The 21,408-nt window shown below is 41.0% G+C and overlaps 1 protein-coding gene across 2 annotated transcripts in view; it reads right to left on the bottom strand.

The window, feature by feature from the left end:
* Window positions 1-17,391, bottom strand: part of SNAP25 (synaptosome associated protein 25) — a gene marked incomplete at both ends in the record, with an annotated part of 31,808 nt that extends 14,417 nt beyond the window's left edge. For both annotated transcript variants that reach the window (XM_079550054.1, XM_079550055.1), the window contains 3 exons: window positions 8,028-8,076; window positions 16,616-16,657; window positions 17,320-17,391. In XM_079550054.1, the coding sequence (XP_079406180.1) occupies window positions 8,028-8,076; window positions 16,616-16,657; window positions 17,320-17,391 (163 nt within the window). The remainder of the gene's footprint in view (window positions 1-8,027; window positions 8,077-16,615; window positions 16,658-17,319) is intronic.
* Window positions 17,392-21,408: the final 4,017 nt, after the last annotated feature.

Below are 21,408 nucleotides of genomic sequence, written 5' to 3' on the forward strand. Positions count from 1 at the left end.
AACACAGAATTTGAATTGAGTGGAAAGGAACTAAGACAGCATTGGTTACAGGAGAAACTCCGATGTCATCCCTGACATTAATTGAGCTCTGCCAAGATTAAATCTTAAAAAAAAAAAAAAAAAAGAAGGAAAAAAAAAGAAAACATTTTAGAAAAAAAAAATAAATCATGTGCCTATTGACGTCAGTATGAAACTCCTCCTGACTTGTTTGGGAACATGAATAGGCCTAATTTCTTAGTTGGGCTTCTAATAACAATGGAGGCTTAGATTTTCAAAGCTGTCTGGGGGATTTGGATGCTCAATTCCCATTAAAATGAATTGTATTTAATTAATTTTAATGAGAGTTGGGCATCTCACCCCTAGAGGGCCTTGAAAATACTGTCCTAAATTATTCAAGCTGAAATAATTCAAATACTGGACTTAAAATTTTTGCTTAATCCTTGCATGAAGCTGGATTTGGAGAAGAAGTGCCATGTCAGCATTGCTGGCTGCATCTGCTCTTCAGCTGTTAGTTCTCCTTCTTCCCAGCTGGATGCGCCTGCCTCCTGATGGCATGGCCATTATGGACCCCAATTCCAGGGGGCTCAGAGTACCTAGCAGTGTCCTCTAAAAGGAGCACATATAATGTGAGCAAAGTATTGGGAAACAGAGAAGGAAACCTGAGAGGTACATTGCTCAAGTTCTGCCAGATAGATACTCTACTGAGAAAATATAGAAATCAGAATTGTTAAGGTTGAAAAAGGCTTTTTAAGATCATCAAATCTGAGGTGATCCCCACCGTGCCCACTAACCCATGTTCCTCAGTGCCACATCTCCATGGTTCTTGAACACTTCCAGGGACAGTGACTCCATCACCTCCCTGGGCAGCCTGTGCCAGTGCCTCACCACTCTTTCTGAGAAGAATTTTTTCCTAATATCCAACCTGAACTTGTCCTGGCTCGACTTAAGGCCATTACTTCTCATCCTCTCACTGTAATCTGAGAGAAGAGGCAGACACCTGCTTTGCCACAACCTCCTTTCAGGCAGCTTAGAGAGCAGTGTCTGCCCTGAGCCTCCTCTTCTCCAGACTGAACCAACCCTGTTCCCTCAGCCTGTGCTCCCACTTGTGCTACAGAATCTTCACAGCTTCTTTGCCTTTCCCTGGACACACTCCAAGGCCTCAATGTCTTTCTTGTAATGAGTGTATTTCTTGTAGAGGTACTAGGTTGTATTGTTTTAATGCCCACCGTAATTTTACATTTTGGTGTGGATGCTTGAGCAGAAGCAGTGGTTCATGTTTGTACCCACAGATTGTGAATCTCACCAGAGCTGTGAGTACATGGTAGAAGATGGTATTCCTCCAAGCTCTCCTGCTCCTCACTAGCTCTGAGTCTTGTGCATCTGGGCAGCACTCTTGCTCTGCAAGGCGGTGGTGGGAGTGTGAGTTGGCTTGTCTGCTGGCTTATGCAACATGAAGGGAATTGCTGAATTTCCATTGCAAATTCCCTCATTTTGCTCTTGAGAGCTGTTTGCAGAGCCTAGCTGGTTCTCAGGGTTCTCAATTAAAAGGATGTTACCAGATGCATATTTGACACTGTGGCGACAAGAGGTACTGACCTCTCTTCCAACTTTGCTGCCTGTATTTTCCTAACCTTAGTTGGGCAATAGAAAAGTCAGGTGAGACTGCAGGGATCAATTGTAGATCAGGTACCACTGGTTGGCTTCTATTGCAAGCATGTTTCCTTGCTCAGATCTCTGAAGCCAAGCGTGTAGCAGGGCATTTTGAGCTTTTTTTTTTTTTTCCTTGTTTCCTATTCTGCCTGAATAGATGAGTATTAATTGAAGATTATATTTGACATGACGTAAAGACTTTTGTTTAAGTTATAACTCTCTCCAGGAGTCTGGCTTAATTTAGCTTTCTTTAGGATTTGTCTGATGCTTATAGTATTTCTTGAAAGAGACTCATAACTAATTTATCTTCCACTGAAGGAAACCTCAGCAGTGTAAAGACTATCCCACGTGTGTAGCCCAGAAATCTAGACAGTTCCTAAAACCACTTGGTAGTTGATAATACAGTGGACAGCACTGTTAGCTGGTTTAAATCAGCATAGTTATGCTGGCTTCATGGAGCAATACCAGTTCATACCTGTCAAAGTTCTGGACTCACAGGCAAGTAAATAGATTCACGAATCTAATCACAATTATTGAGGCATAAATATTATAGAGGAATTAACTTAATGGGGTCGCTCTGGATTTGTTTAGGAATGAATGATATTAAAATCTGGCCCAGAATGAATCACTGTTGGCAAGTAATTAGATGATTACCAAAAGCTTAATTTGTTGTTCTCAAAGACCTCCCCTAGTCTACCTTTGTGCATTGTATTAAAAGTCTTAAGAAAGACAGTCTGCTGGCACATACTGCCATGAATCTATGCAAACTCACACCAGCAAAGATCATGTTCTTTATCACTCATTTACAGAAGCACTTCAAGGTTGGAGCTTAAACATTTTTTGATAGTTTGTTGCAGTGTTCTTTAAATATATTATGTCTGCATGTACATTTATATACATATATATCATATATATGGCATGTAAGGTAACTGGCACTGCCTCAGTCTGGTGGCAGAGTACACATTAGAGGTGTGTTCATTCTGATTTCCTTCTTTCTTTCTTTTTTTTTTTCTTCCCCCAGGAAACTGCTAAATAGTAGTCCCTTTTGCATATTGATACTATTCTAGTCTGAGAATGCCACTTTAAAATATAGTGGCCATATTTCTGCTTTCAAAGCTTACAGCAAACTGATGGCAGGCCTTAGAATTTATGCAAGGATATTTTTTTTAACCTGTATGATTACACTTGTGAATTACTTCTATATCAATACTGCAAGCATCTGAGGTACTATAAGGTTGCTCAGCTAGCTTTATGGTATCATTTGCCAGTGATCTTCTGTAACAGCTTGGCTAACTATTTCCAGTGATAGCTGGTGATCCAGTTTTCCACAAAGAATCATTTTGGATCAAAGCACATTTCTAGAACAGCCTTTTTAGATATCCTGAGCTGTGACCTAGCTCCACTCTGAAAGGCATTGCAAAGCATGCATACGAATGGCAGAAGGCTGGTGGGGAGTGCCTGTGAGCCGTGTCAAGTGCTAGAAATAACAATAGACAAGGCACAACCTGCAATTGTGGGGGATCTCTTTGTCTTTTGTTCTGCACTACACTTGCAACATAATTAATGCTATTTTCCCTGTAGAATCTGGATTTATTTTATTTTATTTTTTATCATTTTTTACTCATTAGCAAATAATTTCTGACTGTGATCAGCTCAGCTCACAGGTGTTGGAGCATCTCTAGCAATTCTGCTTCTGACATTTCACTGCCTATCTCAAGCTGGAAGTTCCATACAAAATGGCAGAAGCTTTATTTTGAGGGTGGCAGCACACTGGAATAGGCAGCCCAGAGAGGTTATGGTGTCTCCTTCCCTGGAGATACAGGAAATACACCTGAATGCTTTCCTGTGTAACCTACTGTACGGAACCTGTCTTAACAGAAGGGCAATGGACTTCCTGATGCCTGGAGGTCCCTTCCAACCCTTGTGATTCTGTGATCAATTTTTGTGCTAGCTGTTAAATAGGAGATAAACTGGAGAAGGGGCCTGCATGCAGGTTTAGCTCTCAAGAGGAAAGGAATTGTAATTATTTTTGTATTCGCTGCAGTTATGTCCCCAGAGCTGCAGAAACAGGTCAGCCATAACTGATGGAAAAACTTTAAAATTCAAAATTAATGCAAGAACTGTAGAGAGCTCAGCTGGCAAGGGCACTGTTAAATGGTCCCAGCCCTTTTACATCGGGGATCTCCTGGTTATTCCAAAGTTTTACCTCCATACTTCAGCTTGATCTGGCTGATATACCTCTATAGAGGTATTGGGTAAGCTAAGTTACTCTTTGTTCATGGGCACGGTGCTTGTGCACATGCAGTTTCTTTGCAGGTTTGGTTGCATTGACACTTTTTTGGCAGCTATCAAAGTTGTGGATTTTCCTCAATCTTGGCATGGATGAAAAAGGGCTGAGTGACTACTGCTGTTACTGGACATACTTTCTTCCCCTGCCTCATTTCGAATACAAGAACAAAATTTCTTAGTAATGAATGAATAATATGCATGAGCATATCACCATATGTCAAAAAAAAATCCACCCATCCATGATAGTCCAGACTGCTCTGCCTCCCGATTGTCGCAGTGTGGTGGGTTTCTGAGAAGGAAATTCTGCCTGCACCAGTTCAGCAATCCAGGTTTATCTTTGTATTTCTGCTTTGTACTATCGATTTCATTTCTACAGTCTGTTTTTAAGCAGCGTGCATACAAATGTTAACATTTTTTCCAAGCCAGAGTGTTTTAAAGACATTTTTTGAAAAGGACACCAGTTGTCATTCCTCAATAATATTTTGTTGTGTGATATTTTTAGTATAGAATTTCAACGTTTTAGTTTAAAAAGTTGTATGTATATAATACATATATATATATATATATATGTATATTTAATTAAATGGGAGACTCAATATCAGGTTTAAAAAAAAAACACGTGAGCATTAAGGATGCAGGAAGGCTCTGGAAAATGCTTCCTCACTGTTGTGAACAATCTCATTCAGGAAGAATCTCATCACATTCCTGTGGGCTCCCCAATGGAAAGACAGTGTGAAATGGGTGAGAATACCTGACCCAAAAAGTGGTAGTTCTGTTTTGCAGAGGGACTGCTTCCTGAGTGGTGCAGTTGACACAATAGAAGGAAGGGACAGCATCCAGAGGGACCTGGACAGGCTCGAAAAGTGGGCACATGAGAATCTAATGGGGTTCAACAAGGCCAAGTGCATAGTATTGCACTTGAGTCAAGACAATCCCAGATATGAGTGCAGACTGGGAGAAGAATTCATTGAGAGCAGCTCTGTAGAAAAGGACTCGGGGATCCTGATGGATGAAAACCTGAATTTGAGCCAGTAGTGTGCTTCATCAGCCCAGAAGACCAACAGTATCCTGGGCTGCATCAACACAGGGGTGGCAGCAGGGAGAGGGAGGGGATTTCCTTTCTGCTCTGCCCTTGTGAGACCCCATCTGGATTACAGTGTCCAAGCTTGGGGACCCCAGCAAAAGAAGGATGTCGAATGAGACATCATTGTGGCCTTCCAGTACTTGAAGGGAGCTTAAAAGCAGGAAAGGAACCTTCCTTTTACACAGTCTGTTAGTGACAAGACAAGGGCGAGCATGGCTTTGAACTAAAAGTGGAGAGATTTAGGTTAGATGTTAGAAGGAAATTCTTTACTCAGAGGGCAGTGAGGCCCTGGCACTGCTGCCCAGAGCTGTGGGTGCCCCATCTTTGGAGGTGCTCCAGGCCAGTTGGATGGGACCTGGGCAGCCCTGTCCATGGCAGGGGATTGGAACTATGTGATCTTTATGGACCCCTCCAACCTAAGCCATTCAGTGATTCTGTACGCCAAGAGCTCACTCAGATTCCATTTGAAGGGCACCAGAAGAAGCCACTAGTTTTCTTGGCAGCCCCATTCTCTGTGAAACAGAAGTAATGAAAGCCCTTGGAAAGCTGCACTTTTCTGGAGGGTCACAGTAGACTCTGTGATCTGTTGCATCAAACTGTTCGGCAACAGGAGCCAGCCAAACTAGCTCTTTTCTGCGCCTTTACTGCATAAGTGCCTCGCAGTATAAAAGTCTGCAGTCCCAAAGACTTATGCTTATGGTGTCAGAAAATGAGTTCTACTTTGGACTACTTAGATTGGGTTAATACAAATTTTTCTTGTGAAGTATGTTTAACTTCAAAGCAAACTATTTTGTAAAGAAACCTAGAAACAGAGCTTCGAGCTCTGCAACAATTAGATATTCTTCTTGCCGCCCACTGGAAAGATCAATGTCATGGTTTTTGTCTGTTTAACACCTAATAATCTGAAGTGACTTGTACAGTCAGCTGAAAAGAGATCACATGGCAGTGTTAGCAAATTATTTCCTTAATCTGATCTGTTGAGACATCCGTGAGTTGCACAGATTGCACTAATTACACAGGGTTCAAAGTAATCATTAGTGTACTTTGCCCCATAATAGACATCCTTTATTCCTAAAACAGGATAAAATAAATAAATAAATCAGGCATTATCACAGATAAATATGGCTAAAATGGACAAAACATAATTAAACATTTAATGTGGTGATTAAAATATTCCCAGGATTTGTAGCACTTGTTAAGCTGTTTTCATTGGGAAACCCATGCTGTATAGTCACAAGCTTAATTTACTGAACCACTTAAGGCATGACTGTAACCAATTTAAGGAGGCTTTTAAGTTGTCTGATTCTTTCCTGTAAGTATCAACTAATTGTGTCTCTGGCCATACAATACACATTCCAACTTCCACCATCAGTAGGAGTTTAACATTGAGGTGCCTGGACTCACGGGAGCTCAGTGGCACCAATCTCAGTGCCTTGGCTCCTACTGACATCCTTCCTAGCATGGCTAGGTGAGATAACTCAAGTGCACAGAGCTTGTCAGTAGTACTCCAAGAGCACTCCAAAGTAAAAAACAAAAAAACAAAAACAAAAAAAACCCCACAAAATTAAGAGTTAAAAATAAAATAAATAGCCCTAACAGTCTGTGGAAAAACAAGTTAGAGAAAAGGAACATACTTTTCCAAAGCAGAATGCAAGGGTAGTGTGTAGTTAGAGGTACTGGTACAGTTTCTGCTATGTACTTCTGAGTTAAACTGCTGGATACACCTGGCTATTTACAGAATTTCTCTGACAATATTTATGATGTATTTCAAGTGTGTAAGTCATTTCTGGAACAAAGCACATTATCTATACGGGTGCTGTCTGTTTCGATATAAATAACATCTTTTCTTCCGTATTCAGTGACAGTTCTACTGCCATTGTTCAGGAAATAAAAAATATACATAGATAACAAAATATGTTCTGTAATATTTTTCTTGTCAAGACAAACTGATGAGAAAAATATTTGGTTAGTTTCAATTCTTCAATTTTTCCTTAAAAGGGAAACATAATACAAGAAGCAATAATATGCATACATAAAGGCAAACAGAAGAAACTACTTTCTATTTAGGTCCTTTTATTATTTCTCATTCATATTAGTGCCAGGGAAGCAGAGATGTAATAGATTAGAAGAACTTGTCAGGTTGTGCAGTCTGTTTCTCAATAATGTTGTACTATTGCCTATAACCTATGTTTGGGCTTGATGAGCAATATGGTATCACCACTGTAGAAAGCATTTCCTAAGACAGCTTCGTATCGTGTACGTGCCAAGTAATTCTGTGGGTTTTGGGGGGAACTGCTTTGATGCAGAACAGCAAATATTGGTTTATTTTTTGGGGGGGGGGGGCAGGAGGAGCTACCCCTACTTTGTAATATTATAAAGGGCACAACTATAATTTCCTGGGATAACTGTAATTTTCTGGGGTGTATTGAATACATCTAGCTCTTTCTTTGTCATAGTCATCCACAGGCAGGGACACGTCTAAGTCTAAAGGCTCATATACTGTCCCTGTAATAAACCAATTGTACTATTTTAATGTTAAGCTCCTGTTATCCTCACTGACATTTCTATACAACAAGAAACTGCATTTTGCACAAGCTAAAACCTTTTAGCTTCTCTTGGGATACATACACTGCATGCCTCTCACTTGTAGTTAAACAAGTGAGAAGATTACAAAGCACCTGATGGAATAATATTGGATTTTATATTTATGGAGGCAAGTCATGTAGCTGGATCTCGACCCAATGCTTGTTGAAGAAATGAAGATTTTGATGAGTTCAACCTGCAGCTCTCTTTGATATTAATGGGAAACAGTTCAAAAGAAATGCAGACTCTCACACAGTTATTGTACGTTGCTTTACCAGACAGTGAAGCTAAAGACAAAAAGTCCCTTGGATTCTCATGCATAACCACAGATGTTTTATGGCCCTGGTTTTCAGAATTGCACACAGTTAGTACAGTACTTTTGAGAATGGTTTACATCCTTACTGAAGCAGTCTGAACTTACCTCCTTGCTCATCCAACATAACCAAAGTCCTGATACCAGCATCTTTACTCTACATTCCAATAGTGGTAGCAAGGTAAGGAGAGGAGGGAGAGAAGAAAGAGAGAGAGAGAAAGAGAGATCAGTGAGGGAACACTCAGTCCTAGGTACGGGACATAGGAAGACAAAAGGAAAACAGTGAAAAGAATGACAAGGTCATAAGGGCCTGGCAGCACTGTCCAAAGCCCTTACATGACTGAGCACTGTAAAGGAAACCATATATTCTTAGTTGTGCCACCAGCATTTTAGGATTTCCTGGGGTGCTGAACTACTGCAGGAAACACAAAGTCCCAGACCTTGAGATTACAGAAATCACTTTATTCAAGAGTCATTTCTAAAAAGAGTGTTTGTTTCAAAGTTCTCTGTAGTGGGAGAAGGGAAGAAGGGGGTTTTGAAACTGCAGATGTTTTTTCATCCCACAGGAGAGATAGATGACACACAAACATATGTGGTAATAAGACACAGTGATTTGTGTATCACTCTTGCAACACAGAAGTCAGAAAGCTTTCCTAATTAGGAAATGCATTTTAAGTTAGGGTAGCATTTATTGAGATTTACTCATGTAATTTGGCTCCAAGATCTAATAGATAAGCCAACCCGCACCTTCAGTATCCATCAATGGACTTTGTTTTGAGTTTGAAGGCAAGATTCTTAAAACGCATCAGCACTGATCCTATCTCCTGTAGGGGTTAATGGGAGTCTTTCGATTGCCTTTGCTGTGAGTGGGATTTGGGCAAAGCTGAGCACATCAGAGCTCCTTCCTGCCTGAACCAGCAGCAGAACACCTTTCACCAATGCAGTTTTTGCATGCATTACTACCACTCTGTGTTGTGATCAAGTGTCTCAAGTTTCTGGGTGCTGTGATACAAAGCTATATCATAGATTAGACTAGTTCCTTTTTAATTATAATGGGGAAACTAGCTCTATTCTGCTTAAAGCAGTGATAATGTCTGTGAATAATTAATAGCCTGAACAATATCCTTAATGTTGCGTTTCAGTAACAGATGCAGTAAGTCCCCTGCGGCCTGTCGCTTGCCAGAGGAGTTACCTGAATATGTGCAGCAGTAATTTAACTGCTTCCATGAAATTAAAGCTCCCCATGCCCCTGGGAAGCAGACAGAACTGGTAGCATTGATTTTGTAGGAGCCAGAGGAGATGCAGTTACTTGAGCATGATTGTCCTGACTGTCCTTTAGGGGTTTTTTAGGCTGTCCTCTCTCCCATCAAGGCACATCAAGAGTTTCTTGTTGTCCTTCCTCCCCCCTGCCCTGCTGACTGTCATCACTCGTCTTTTTGTCCAGGAGCAGTGATGTCTCTCCGGCCATCAGCTCTGCACTGCATGTTTGCAGGGTGCTCCCAGTGTGTCAGCAGCACGCTGCGTACCTTGGCTCAGCTACAAGCCTGCCTAAAGCATTCGGGCTGGCTGGATGGTACAGCTGCTGTGCTTCTGTGCTTGGCTTCAAGAGGGACTCTGCTTGGTTCAGGAGGGAGATAAGATGCCTCTTTTTGCACTCTCATCTGCCTCCCTCCTCACTGCCATTCTTGATTTTAATGTCTGTGTCACTGTAGAAACTGGGGAAAACATCAGATGTGCACAGCCTGATTCACCTCCCCTTGTTTAATCCCTGTGTAAATTGCTATGAGGAGAAAAGTCTCTTGCCCAACAGTCTTCAGGGCCTACTTGCCCTTGGGTCAGCGACCTGTCAGCTACTGCTGCTGCTCTCTCTCCCTTCTTGCTTGTGCCACCTTGCTTGAGTGCCAGCCTTTAGAAACTTAGAATCCAAGGGTCATCTTAGACTTGCCTATTTAGAAGAAGGAAGCTGCCATTAATAAGCTTAAATTTTCTGTGGGACAAGCAAGTGTCAGATCTGCTAAGCACTGGATTGTTCAGTAGCTTGTTACTGTGCTCTCTCTACTCTCTTGGTACCCAAGGGTGGCTTACCTGGAATTATTTGTATGTATTTCAACAAAACATACATTGTGCGAACATGAAGAGGCTGCTTAGGACCTGAGTTAGACTCTTGGGTTTGAGTAAATACAGTGCAGTCAGACGTAGGGCTTTTCTAAATTTTAAACTTAGAAAATCTGCAACTGATAGTGTGATAGTTCTTGGCCCTCAGTGAGTCAAACATAACCAGGCTGAGAAATGTTTGATGTTCCTTAACACTCTGACCTTCTGTTTCTTCAGATTTTGAGATCTAAGCAAACTGCTTTTATGTGGTTAAGATGTCCAGTGACCAGAACAAGACCTATGCTGAAAGAGGAATACAGCAATTAGAATCTACAGTTTGTATTTCAAATTAAATACTCACAAAGAGCAAAGGAGGTGCAGTTTTCTTGTACTTACCTGACCATCAGTGCCATTTAATTTTATTAGGCAATACTCTTTCCCTTAAGAATACTCTTTCCCTGTAGCTCAGTCTGCCACAGCATTAATACTAATGTGAAAATATTAAGGGTGTGCATTGAATATACTTCTCTGCATCTAACCATCTGCATCTTCTAACCCAAAACATACTGAAGCTAATAAAAAGATGCTCACTGACAAAGATAAGAGGTGATTCAGACATCAAGTGACAATCTCCTCCTGTTCCAAGTTTTGGTTAAGCATTAATTGTCAGCTTTTTCACAAAAATTTAACTGTGTACAGCCAGTTTAAAAAAAGTATATAAAATAGCATTCATGCATTTAAAAAAGAGCCAGACTTGTGATCTGTCTTTTAAATACCTCAGAACCAAGCATGTCTGTGATACAGAAGTATTTGAAAATGTGCTCGTCATCTAGAGCAGGACAAAAACCCTCTCAGTATCTGACCCTCAGTGAAAGCAGACTGAGGCATCTGTAGAAGCCACAAATCCTCTTTGTTTAAGGGAAGATAGAGGAAAAAAGATGGCACACAGGTGTACTTGGTGCTAAAGGAAAGACCTCCCAAACACAGAAAATATTGGCATTTCCTGCACTATAACTGCCCCAGAAACTCCCCTTAGCCTGAGTGGGAGCAGATGTCAGCAGACGCACTTGAACTGGTTGCTGAGGGAGCATGTAGCAGGAGGAGACTAAAGCTGTGTTTGCCCGTTATCAGCGTGTATCATGTTTTACAGCAACTGATCATAAAACCTTGGCAACAAGTTCCCGGCAGAGCCATTGTCACTGGGGTAGGAGCTGTGTGCTGGTGCTGTAATTTTCTGGTCCAGAGTGCCCAAGAAAGGCTCCCACTCGTGTACAATGCTTCCCAACACCAGTGGGATCCTAAGTGGTAAGCCATGAATGAGCAGAAGTAGCAAGATCTGTGGTGTTACAAAAAGGTGTCCTTATAGTATGCTTTCCCCAGAATTAGGGCATTTCTGTCTTCTGTGCAATGAAGGAATTTTTTAAGACCTCCAATCCTTGCATAGGCAATCCTCCATTTAGTTTATGGCAAAATAAGAATTCTCAAAAAACAGGGTGCTTGAACGTAGTTCAGGTCAGAGAAAAGAAAAGTACACCTTTGACAGAGCCCTACGGAATTCACGGAGTACATGCCACTTGAAGCCAGCTTTCAAAAGCCTTCTCTCTCAGGTTTAGTTTTGATTTTCTTTGTCTCCCTGTTGCACTTGAGAGAAGAATTTGAACTGTTGGATTTGGTCTCGGTACAGCAAACATCTCGCACCCTTGTTCTTCAGAAGTAAATGGCACAGCGTGAATTCCTTTTGTTGAGCCATTAAACTGACAGCTTTGGAGTTTCTCTGCTTACCCATATAACAGGTACACCACAGATGGTAAAACATAGAATCTTTCCCACGCAGCCCTCGAACGTACTCAGCCCTGACTCTAGGAGTGGGCAAGTCAGCCTGCCTGTCCTCCCAGACTGTGATTTCCATGGAGACTGATGTGTGTTATCAAATCTTCTGCAAAGCAAAGGGGCATGCAGACCTGGCAAACTTTGCACACAGGGTGACCCCTTCATAGCAGGAGCACTTTCAACTTCTAAAAATTAATTGCATTAGAAGAAATAGTGCCATATAGACCCCATAAAGTTCATGAAAGTCAATGACCTTTAAATTTTTGGTAACACTATTTGGCTAAAGGTAAGCCAACAAGAAGGCAGTTTGAGTTCAGCTTTAACATGCTTTCTGTGAAGCACATACCCAGGTTCTCCACTGGACTGCAATCTAAGGTACTGATCAGAAAGCCAGAATATATGAATTTAAAACTATGGGCTTACTTGAACTCCTAGATATCACCCTACAGTAGTCTGCTTCAGTGAAGCCAGTTTAACAGCATAATTTGGATCCCTGTTGCAGTCATAATTATATGTTATCCTCAGTCTTCAATAACAGCTTTATAAAACTTTTAAATATTAGGGTCTCAATCAAAGCCTTTTAAATTCATCTACTAGATGTTCAGTGGGATTTGATAGCACTGTGGAGAAATGCATTACTGTATTATTTCTTATTATTACTGTTACGAGATTGAGTTTGTCAAGGAAGGGAGTTGGAAGGACATCTCACAGGGCCCACTAGTCCCTCCAGAAATACAATGTGTCACGTCCTGTCCTTAGCCATTATGAAAAACAGCTACTCTAGCACTGACTAAGCCCGAAATATGATTCTCATAATGATAAACAGGAGTAAAGTATCAGATAGAGAACTGGAATCACTAGAAATCCCTTCTTCTGCATTTCAAGAGGTAGCCTGAAAAGAGCATGTACACTCTCAGTTATGTGAAGAATACATAATCTTCCACTTCAATGAAGAGTTTTGCTTTAATTGATATGGATTTTAGAGTTTGTTTTGAAAAAAATAATATAGATAATTATATACCAGGACAGACTGATGTAGCTAGCAGTTCCCAGAGATACTAAAGAGAAATGTCAACCCCCTAAAGACAAAAATGTGGTCAAAGAAACATTTTTAGTCTGTAGTAAAGCATTTCCTCAGCTCCTGCTCCAGGTTCACTGTCACCCCATTAATGCTGTAATGTCTCTCTGTGCCTGATTAAGGAGCCATGTTACCTCTCAGAGCCTGTTAATTCACCCTGGGGCTCAGAATCTAAGCTGATAGGAATCTGCATGTAACTGCCCTTCGAATCACATGTTCCTGGTTTTCTTCTAGCTCAATGACCCTGACTCTGAGTGCTCTCCAGATGATTTACACAGACCCTGCTACAGGTTTAGTTCTACCTAGTAAATGCTGACACCAAAATTATGAATCACCTTCCCCTGTGCCAGATATGTATTTCTGTGGAATTATACAGATTAAAACTCCTGTCTGTGTAAAACCATTCCAGTAGTTAATGATGTCAAGGGGATTTTTTCAAATCAGCTTTGACAAGCTTTGAATGAAACTCTAAATTAATAGATTTTTTTTTTAAATTCTTTTGTCATTAATTAAGGAGCATTTGACTCTGGTATTAGTATCACGGGAAACTCACTACCCAGTCACAAATGAAGGAAGCTCAGTGTCCTCATTAGAGATGCATCTTGATTTTATTGAACTTCCTTAACTTACCATTTCAGCTTTGATATAGTGGTAAACTTGATCCTAACCCCACAGCATGTAGGAGGAGAAAATAGATCTGGATTTGAATGTTCAGAACAACCGTCTTGTATTAAGTTGTTGCTGAGTGCTTTCTTGCTGTGCTTTCTACAGTACTGATCTTGACATTCATATCCTTGCAGTGTCAAAGCTAGAAACCATTTTTTTCTTCCACCCTACAATGACTGATTTTCTTTAAAGGTGATAATAGTTCCACTGGAATATGATAATGGTCTCACATTTTATTGTACTGCATTATTTCTTCATTTCATGAAGTTGCCTCAAAGATAAAAAGCTTAAACAAGAAAATAATAGGAGTGTCAGTTACAAATTATGTTTTAGTCTTACTCTCCTGCCTAAGTTCATTTTTATTTTATATTTTGGCCTGAACATTGCATAGCTACGGCATAAAATGCTGGTATTTTTAGCGCTGAGTAACTGAGTGGGTCCAATGGCCATTGGTTAGTATAGATGTACATATGTGCTGCATGGCTATGCTGAGCACTGCAGAGCAAACTGGTCTTTGTAATCTACTATGCCAGTAGTAGCTGCCTTCAAACAAAGCATTGGCCAGTTCATAATGTCCACTCACCACTTCTTGCTTCCCCTGTTGTGCTAGAACAGAAACAATCAGCTCCTTGAAAAGCTGTGTTATAGAAACAAGCAGTAACAGACTCGGTCCTTCAGCAAGGAGAATAGCTCCATTTCCTTCTCTGACATTCCCTGGGAAGAGCACCAGAGCTTAGTCTTCAAACTCAGCTTTAGTCTGCTTGGGCAAGGAGGGCATAGAGTCCTTGTGAACATCAGTTTTGTCCCTTGTGTTATGACCTCCGTTTCAGCACTGTGCTGCCATAGAGCTTCCCAGAGTTGACAACGCTTCTCTTTCTCTAGAGTTTGTTCTGTATTTTCCCAGTATCTAATAGATTGGAGCCAATCATGACAGGAATACATATATATGTGTGTAGGAATAATGTTTAAAGTGGAGATATCCTGTTCCCTAGTAGGTAATGGATTTGCTGTATAAAAAGAATATAGTAAGCATTCTTTCACTGACAACAAATATTTTCTATCTCTACTCACTAGACAGGTTCTGCTAAGCAAGTGAGTCTAATTGGATCTTTTTTATTAAATCAGAGCAGTACAAGTTCAATTTCAAAGACACTCACCATTTGTCTTCTCAGTCTAAAATCTTTCACTCCCTAAATGCTGCATTTTTTGAAATGTACTTAAGAAGTGGTGCTAGAGTAACCAGCAGTTGTTCAGACCACAGAAGAATGTTAAAGGTCTTTTTTTGTCACATTAGTGAAAATAATATTCAGTTCATTGTGCAAGAATTCCCTTGACTACTTAAACTAGCTCTAAAAATTCTGTATTTGCATAGGAAAATATTGCTGCATCTGAATAAAGGCAGGTCTGGAGAGATGCTGAGCTCTCCCAAGAAGCAGTAGAATCCTACGTAAACTCATTGGTAAATTCAGCAGTCCCAGTTCTCCTCCTGCTTTGCCATTTGCCATGATTCAATACTGAAATTCCAGTAGCATTCACAATATGCTCGTTCAGTATGTTAGGAAAACTCAAGCAGTGCATAGGTCACGCAAATACGGCTCAGAAGAGACAGGACTGATATTTACTGATGGTGTGGCCCTGGGCAAATCACTTCCCTTTCCTGTGCCTCTCTTCCTTCCCACTCATCATCTGCCTCATCTGTTTAGATCCCAGGCATTTTGGGGCAGCAGGCTCTCCCGTTTTGTGTTTGTGGAGGTACCCATATAAAACTCTCGTGTGTATTAGTGAACTGCACCCAGCCCTGAGGTGACATAAAGTGATGGTTAGAAATAGCATGTCCAGAGAATGACCAGGGAAAAGGGACAAATTGCGCACAAGATAAGCGTGTGTTTTGGCTACAAGAGGCCCAGATCTGAAGTGTTTGTGCAGAAGCAATGATGGCTATGCTCAGTGACCCATCTGCCATCTATCTGTGCACAGAAATTGAATTTTGTCTCCACTGGACTCCATTGATTGTCACAGTCCTGACTGATTTCAACACTGTGAAGCCTACGGCTGGGTTTGTGCTTGTTCCTGAACATGGGACTTGATGTCATGTTCCACCCACTGTGTCTGCTGGAGACTCCTCCAGTTGTCAGGAGTACTGGGACTGTCAGTACTGATGACCCTGATTAAAAATGTCACCAGCTCCAGAGTCACAGCTCACATGGTGTCTGAAAATAACATGGCCTGGCAGGCAGGAGCAAAGTTTTCCACCACCTGATGCCTGTTAGCTGTAAGTAACCTGGGCTGAGTTTGGTAGTGCCCATCTTTTAAATCCCTTCATTACGAAGAGGCTGAAATGAGCATGAATTACTTTTTTCCCTCTTGCACCTTCTTTCCAGGTCGGTGCAAGCTGTGTTAGCAGTGGGGGCTGAGCCCAAGTTTCCTTCCCCTGCACTGTGGAAAAACAGAGAACGTTCTTCTCCAGAGCTGTCAGTTTAAGACATCTCAGAGCCTTGAAAGCCTAATCAATGTTTCAGGGATGCATAAAGTGGTACTTAAATGCTGTGGTGACTGATACTCTATAAATAGCTGCAAGTGTTTATGTAGCAGGAGGTACTTGGGAAGGACAGGGCAAGCAGGTGGAGGGTCTTTCTCACCTTCCCTTTGCAGTGTTTCAGCAAGGACATTGGAGCGGTGCTGGCATGAGGCTGAGGAGCTCTTCAGCAAACTCAGCTGTTTGTCCCTCACTCAGGTCACCTTCAGAGGCCGTTTCCTTGGCTTATCTCAAGCAGGCTATCTCAATGAGTTCTCAGATATGGGCAAAACACCGTGCCTCAGCAGCTGGTCTGCAGTTTGACGCTTGGCAACTGAGGCATGGTGTCTCAAATGACCCTTGTGCCCAGGGAAGGATAAGGAAGAACAGAGCGGCTTATAAAGCTGTGGCCATGCCCTAGCAATGTGAGTAAGGTAAAAAATACCCCCAGTGTGTCAGGCTCTCCATCACCTTCCCTCGCAACAGAAGCACAAATAAAATGCTGATCCTTACCTCTTCAACAAGCTGCAGCATTCGACGTGTACTCTCAAGGGACTGAAAAAAGCAGAGTAAAAAGCAACTTAGATTTGGCAAAGCATAGTTCCCACCACTAACTTTTGGGCTCATGCTGACAATATGCTCCGGTGCTCTTTGCCTTTCTTTCAAATCAGGACTTCAGCAGGGGACTGGTGGTCTCTTCATCTTCCATGCTCTGGGACAGCTTACTGATGCCACAGCTCCCGCTGCATCTGCCCGGAGCAGCCCTAAAGCTTGTACTCCCTGTGCCTGTGTGGTGCAGCAGTGGTGCTGAGAACAGCCAATGTTCCACTTTAGAAATAAAATCGGTGGGTTTCTGCTCAGACCTTTCAGAGACCTAAATGGTGACATTTAATATTGCATAGATTTGGCAAATTGAAGGAATCCTAAGACAATATTACACTGCTGATTTTTGCTTGAAGGTCAGTCAAGCTGATGGACGCCCTAATGCCTAAACCAAGCTCACAGTCTATAAATATCTTAATCTAGACTACCTAGTCTGGACTAAACATAACATGAAACTGTACCACAATTCATTTCTTTCCCAATTCTACCTTCGGTGTAAAGCTGATGGAAAATGCCATCAGCCCTAGCAATCCTTTGTCAGATTGGCTTATATTTCTGGCCATGCCTCCCACTTAACCCCAAACCCAAGTTTCCTCTGTAGCTATCAGTCTCACTTCATCAGCAAGCTGGTCGGCACGCCGCTGCATTTCTTCCAACTCATTGCGCATGTCCGCGTCTTCCGCCATTTTAGCTGTGGGTGTGTTTGTGGAAGCTGCAGATCAAGGATTTCTGCTCAGCTGCCTGCAAGCCTGGAAGACAGTGAAAAGGGAAAGAAGCAGTGAGGGTAGGCTCCCTGAAGCATTGAAATGCACTTAAATGTCAGTCACCCAGAAGTCCTTTTGTAACATGAATGCCTTCACCCAACCTCTTTCATTCTGGACAGTAATTCCTATGCAGTACAGAGTGCACAAGATTTTTCAAGGTAATGTCTTAATCCTGTAGTATTAATCACTCTTTAGGAGAAAGGATTTATTCTTGTCATGTTAATTGAAGAAAAGTGAATCCTTCCTTTATTCTTAACAATGCAAATGCTATACACATCGCAGCTGAATAGTCAGGAGGCATTATTCGTATCGGAAGTGGTCTTGGCACCCAATTATTCTTTCCTAGAATTAAAATTCGTAATGTGAAGGAGGCCAATGTCAAGTTTATGCCCCTCAAATCCTAAATTTAACTGTATTGCTTGGAGGGCTGTATGCTCAGCTAATGAATCTCTAATAAAGTTAAATACAACGAAACTTTTGTATCAGCAATGACTTGTCCAAGCTGCTCTAGTTTAGACTCCAAAATAATATTTACAGCTAGGCTGGGTGAAGTCATCTACCTGGTAGGATCTTTCATTTCAAGTGAAAAGGCTACAGGAGTTAATTAGTGCTGTCATCTTCCCCCCAGGTTCTCATCTTGGTTATCCCTCTCAATACCGATCAGCAGCATTGAGCTCCTCCTAACCAGAGATCAGGATGCAACCTACTAATCCTCATTTGGTTAGGGCTTCTTTTTTGTTATAAATTCAAGCTAGCTCTGATTACTGAGCATGACTTGATTAAGAAAGGCGGGTCTTCCTACCATCTGTCAGGTCTTTATAACAACAACACTGGCTTATTTCTCTGCTCGATTCAAGCATGGCACATTGCAAATTGCTGCTCACTGAATGTTAGATTTGTTCATTGCAGGTGCCAAAGAGATGGAAAGTTGTGGGGGACTGAGAATATACAGCCATAAAGCACATGGTATCATGCTCAATTACAGAAAGACAACAAAAGGAGCCCCTTTCAGTAAATCTTCTCTAGGAAAGCAAAATCCCAGAGGCTATTTTCTGTTCTTTCGTTCTTTCTCTGCATTATGTACAACCCTTATAAAGCAAGGGAGAACTTGGCTCTGAAATTTCAACAATAGTAACTTAGTTTAAAAGCGAGTTATTTTCTATCTGAGATGAATCCATTCCTTGCTTTGAGCAGTCTGTACCACAACAACAGGAGTATGGGCTGAACAGGTAAAGCTGGATGGCCAAGATATTTCCTAGATCATGCCTCAAACAGGGGCTTAGAAAAGTGTAAGGACAGCAGAAAGCTCCTTGCATTTTCCCTGAGGCTTCATCAACAAATTTGCTATTTTTCTTATCTAAGGAATATGTGACCTTCATGCTTTTCATTAGCTGTGCCCTCACTTGTGGTTGCTTTTCCTCTTTGAAGATACAGCAGGAAGAAATCCATTTCGGAGAGCCAGCCCTGAAGCTATTGGCACAGTATCCTGCTTTCATCACTGAGCACATCGCTACATCTTTGTCAGAGGGAGGCTGACATTCCGTGATGGGTCACACAATGTTTAGGAGCCCAAATATATTCTGGAGAAGAAGCCCACCCCATTTTGCCAGCTGCATGGTCACAGCGGTGTGAGGGACCAAGCTTAAGCATCTCATCTGCAGCCCCAGCTGATGCAAATGCAGAGCTTAATTTCATGGCTAATATTCAGACTGATATCGGGCATTTCAAGGATACTCACAAACAGCAGTAAATAAGCTTTATGAAACTGTCGCACTCAAAGGATTAGGAGGAAAAACTGAATCAGGAATCAGTCTCCTGAAGGGCTTGTAAACGTGTGGGAACACTCTCAAGGCCACCTCAATCTTCCCACTCCGTTGCTGCTCTCACAGTGCCTTTTGAGGCGTATCATGCAGCTCCATAAAGATACTGCTCCTGAAAAGCAAATGGAGCCAGCTTGACTGGGATAAAAATAAGTTATTTGAGCACTGAGCTTTAGCAAAAATCATGAAAATGTAGACGTATTCTAATTGGTATATACATGTAGCTGCGAGAGGCAGAAAACTGGTTTTGTTTGTTGTCTATCTGGTTGCATTTTCCTAGCTGTAAACAGGGGATTTGGTTCAGTCTCTAAGCATATCCCACGTGATCTCAGTGATCATAGATGTGTGAGGGAAGGTGCGATGAGTGCTTCTCCTGATGATAATGAACAATGCAGTCTGTTTGTCAGTCACCACACACAATAAAAATTGTGCAGAAAATTCAATTCTCAAGTAAACTCCAGACTGGCTTTTGGTCTTTTACTTATTAATTTTGGATCATAAGCCGGCAGTAGTTTTGAAAGGTGCAAAAAAAGCAACAAAGGGGTGAAATATTGTGATTTTTCTTAGGGTTATCCTTTTCAGTTAATTAGAAGCATCAATTGACATCTTAGTGACAGATGCATCCTATTTTGCATCAAACTAAAAAAAATGTCAGAGGTTGTAAGCAGAAAGATGTTTTGTAGCAAGTGATCAAACTTGACAGGTTTATTGAGCTTGTTTGGTATTTGTAAAGCACTTAGAATGGATTGAGAAATAGCAAGAAGCATTCTTCCAGACAAGTCATTTTACATCAAGGTTTAGTCATAAACAAAAGTACCCTGCAGCAGTGTTGATTCAACTTTATTTAATAGAAAACCATGCATAAGAATCAATAAAGGTTACTCATTTGAAGGCAGTGTGATAGACTGTGTGTATATTGCAGGTGATTGGGAGTGGATTTAAATTTTTTGCATATTTTGCAGTTCTAAAGGTGGAATAGCACAGATGTGTCATAAGATTTTCTTTGAAAAGCCCCATAGAGGCTGAAATTCCATTTCAGTTTCATGAAATTTTGGCAACAAACTCTGATATATATAAAATCTCACTGAGAGCATATTTGTGTGTTCTAAAGGGAATTACATCACTACAAAACAAATGAAGTTTTCCTTCTGTGATGTTTTCAGGAAAAATTCAGGGCCTGTATATTCCTCTTGATATATTAAAGCACTGAAACTGAAGTAATGGTCAAGAAAAGGTAAACAGTAATGGAGCTGCTCTCACTGATTGTGGGACAGGCTTTCAAAAGTATGAAGTAGTAGCTTATCTTTGGGCTTGCTAAAGCCTGTTGCTATTTTGGTAAAAAGGGAACTGATCAAGAATACTGTTGATGACTTTGGGGAATAAATTTCTTATCATATTTTGCATTCTGTGTTCTCACACAAGCTGATTTGAACCAGCTATCAAAAGTCTATAACGGTCTTAGGAATCCTCAGTATGAGTGGATATAACCTCTCAAAAATGTGCTCTTTACTTTCAGTAAACTACCTCTTATTTTGCCTACAGTCATTGCGTAGATGACAGATCAAGAAATCAAAGTTGTGATATACTGAGGTATTTAGATCTTCAACTTTGATAAAAATAAGTTGCTACAAAAGTTACAGCCACTTGCATGAACTCAGTCATTTTTTGTTAATACTTACGTTAATTATATATGCAAATGCAAGCTCAGAATTTCCCAAGGATCTTGGTTTCTGCATTTCAGAAAGGAGAAACCATGTGGGTTTACCAAGAGAAAAGACTGGCTAATGGAAGTATATTGCCAATTATACTTTGAATTCTGCATTTGATATTTTAGTAGTGGTCAGACGCAATGAAGAATCTCATAGTAAGAACATTATATATCCTTCCAGAATTATAGTGAAGTCTGAGAGACCTAAATATATCCCCAAAGGAAGGGAGAGACAATGAGTGACCTTTGAAAGCAAATATTTGCTTCACAGTGATATAAACACTTCAGTGCAATAAATATAGGAAAATGAAAATGCTGCAATTTACTGTGGTGAAGGCAACACTGCAATAAAGTGTTCTTTTTTAAGCACTCTCCCTGTTATTAAAGATACATCTATTCTTCCCATGGATG

This window comes from Tetrao urogallus, assembly GCF_951394365.1.
Source record: "Tetrao urogallus genome assembly, chromosome: 2".
Lineage (NCBI taxonomy): Eukaryota > Metazoa > Chordata > Aves > Galliformes > Phasianidae > Tetrao > Tetrao urogallus.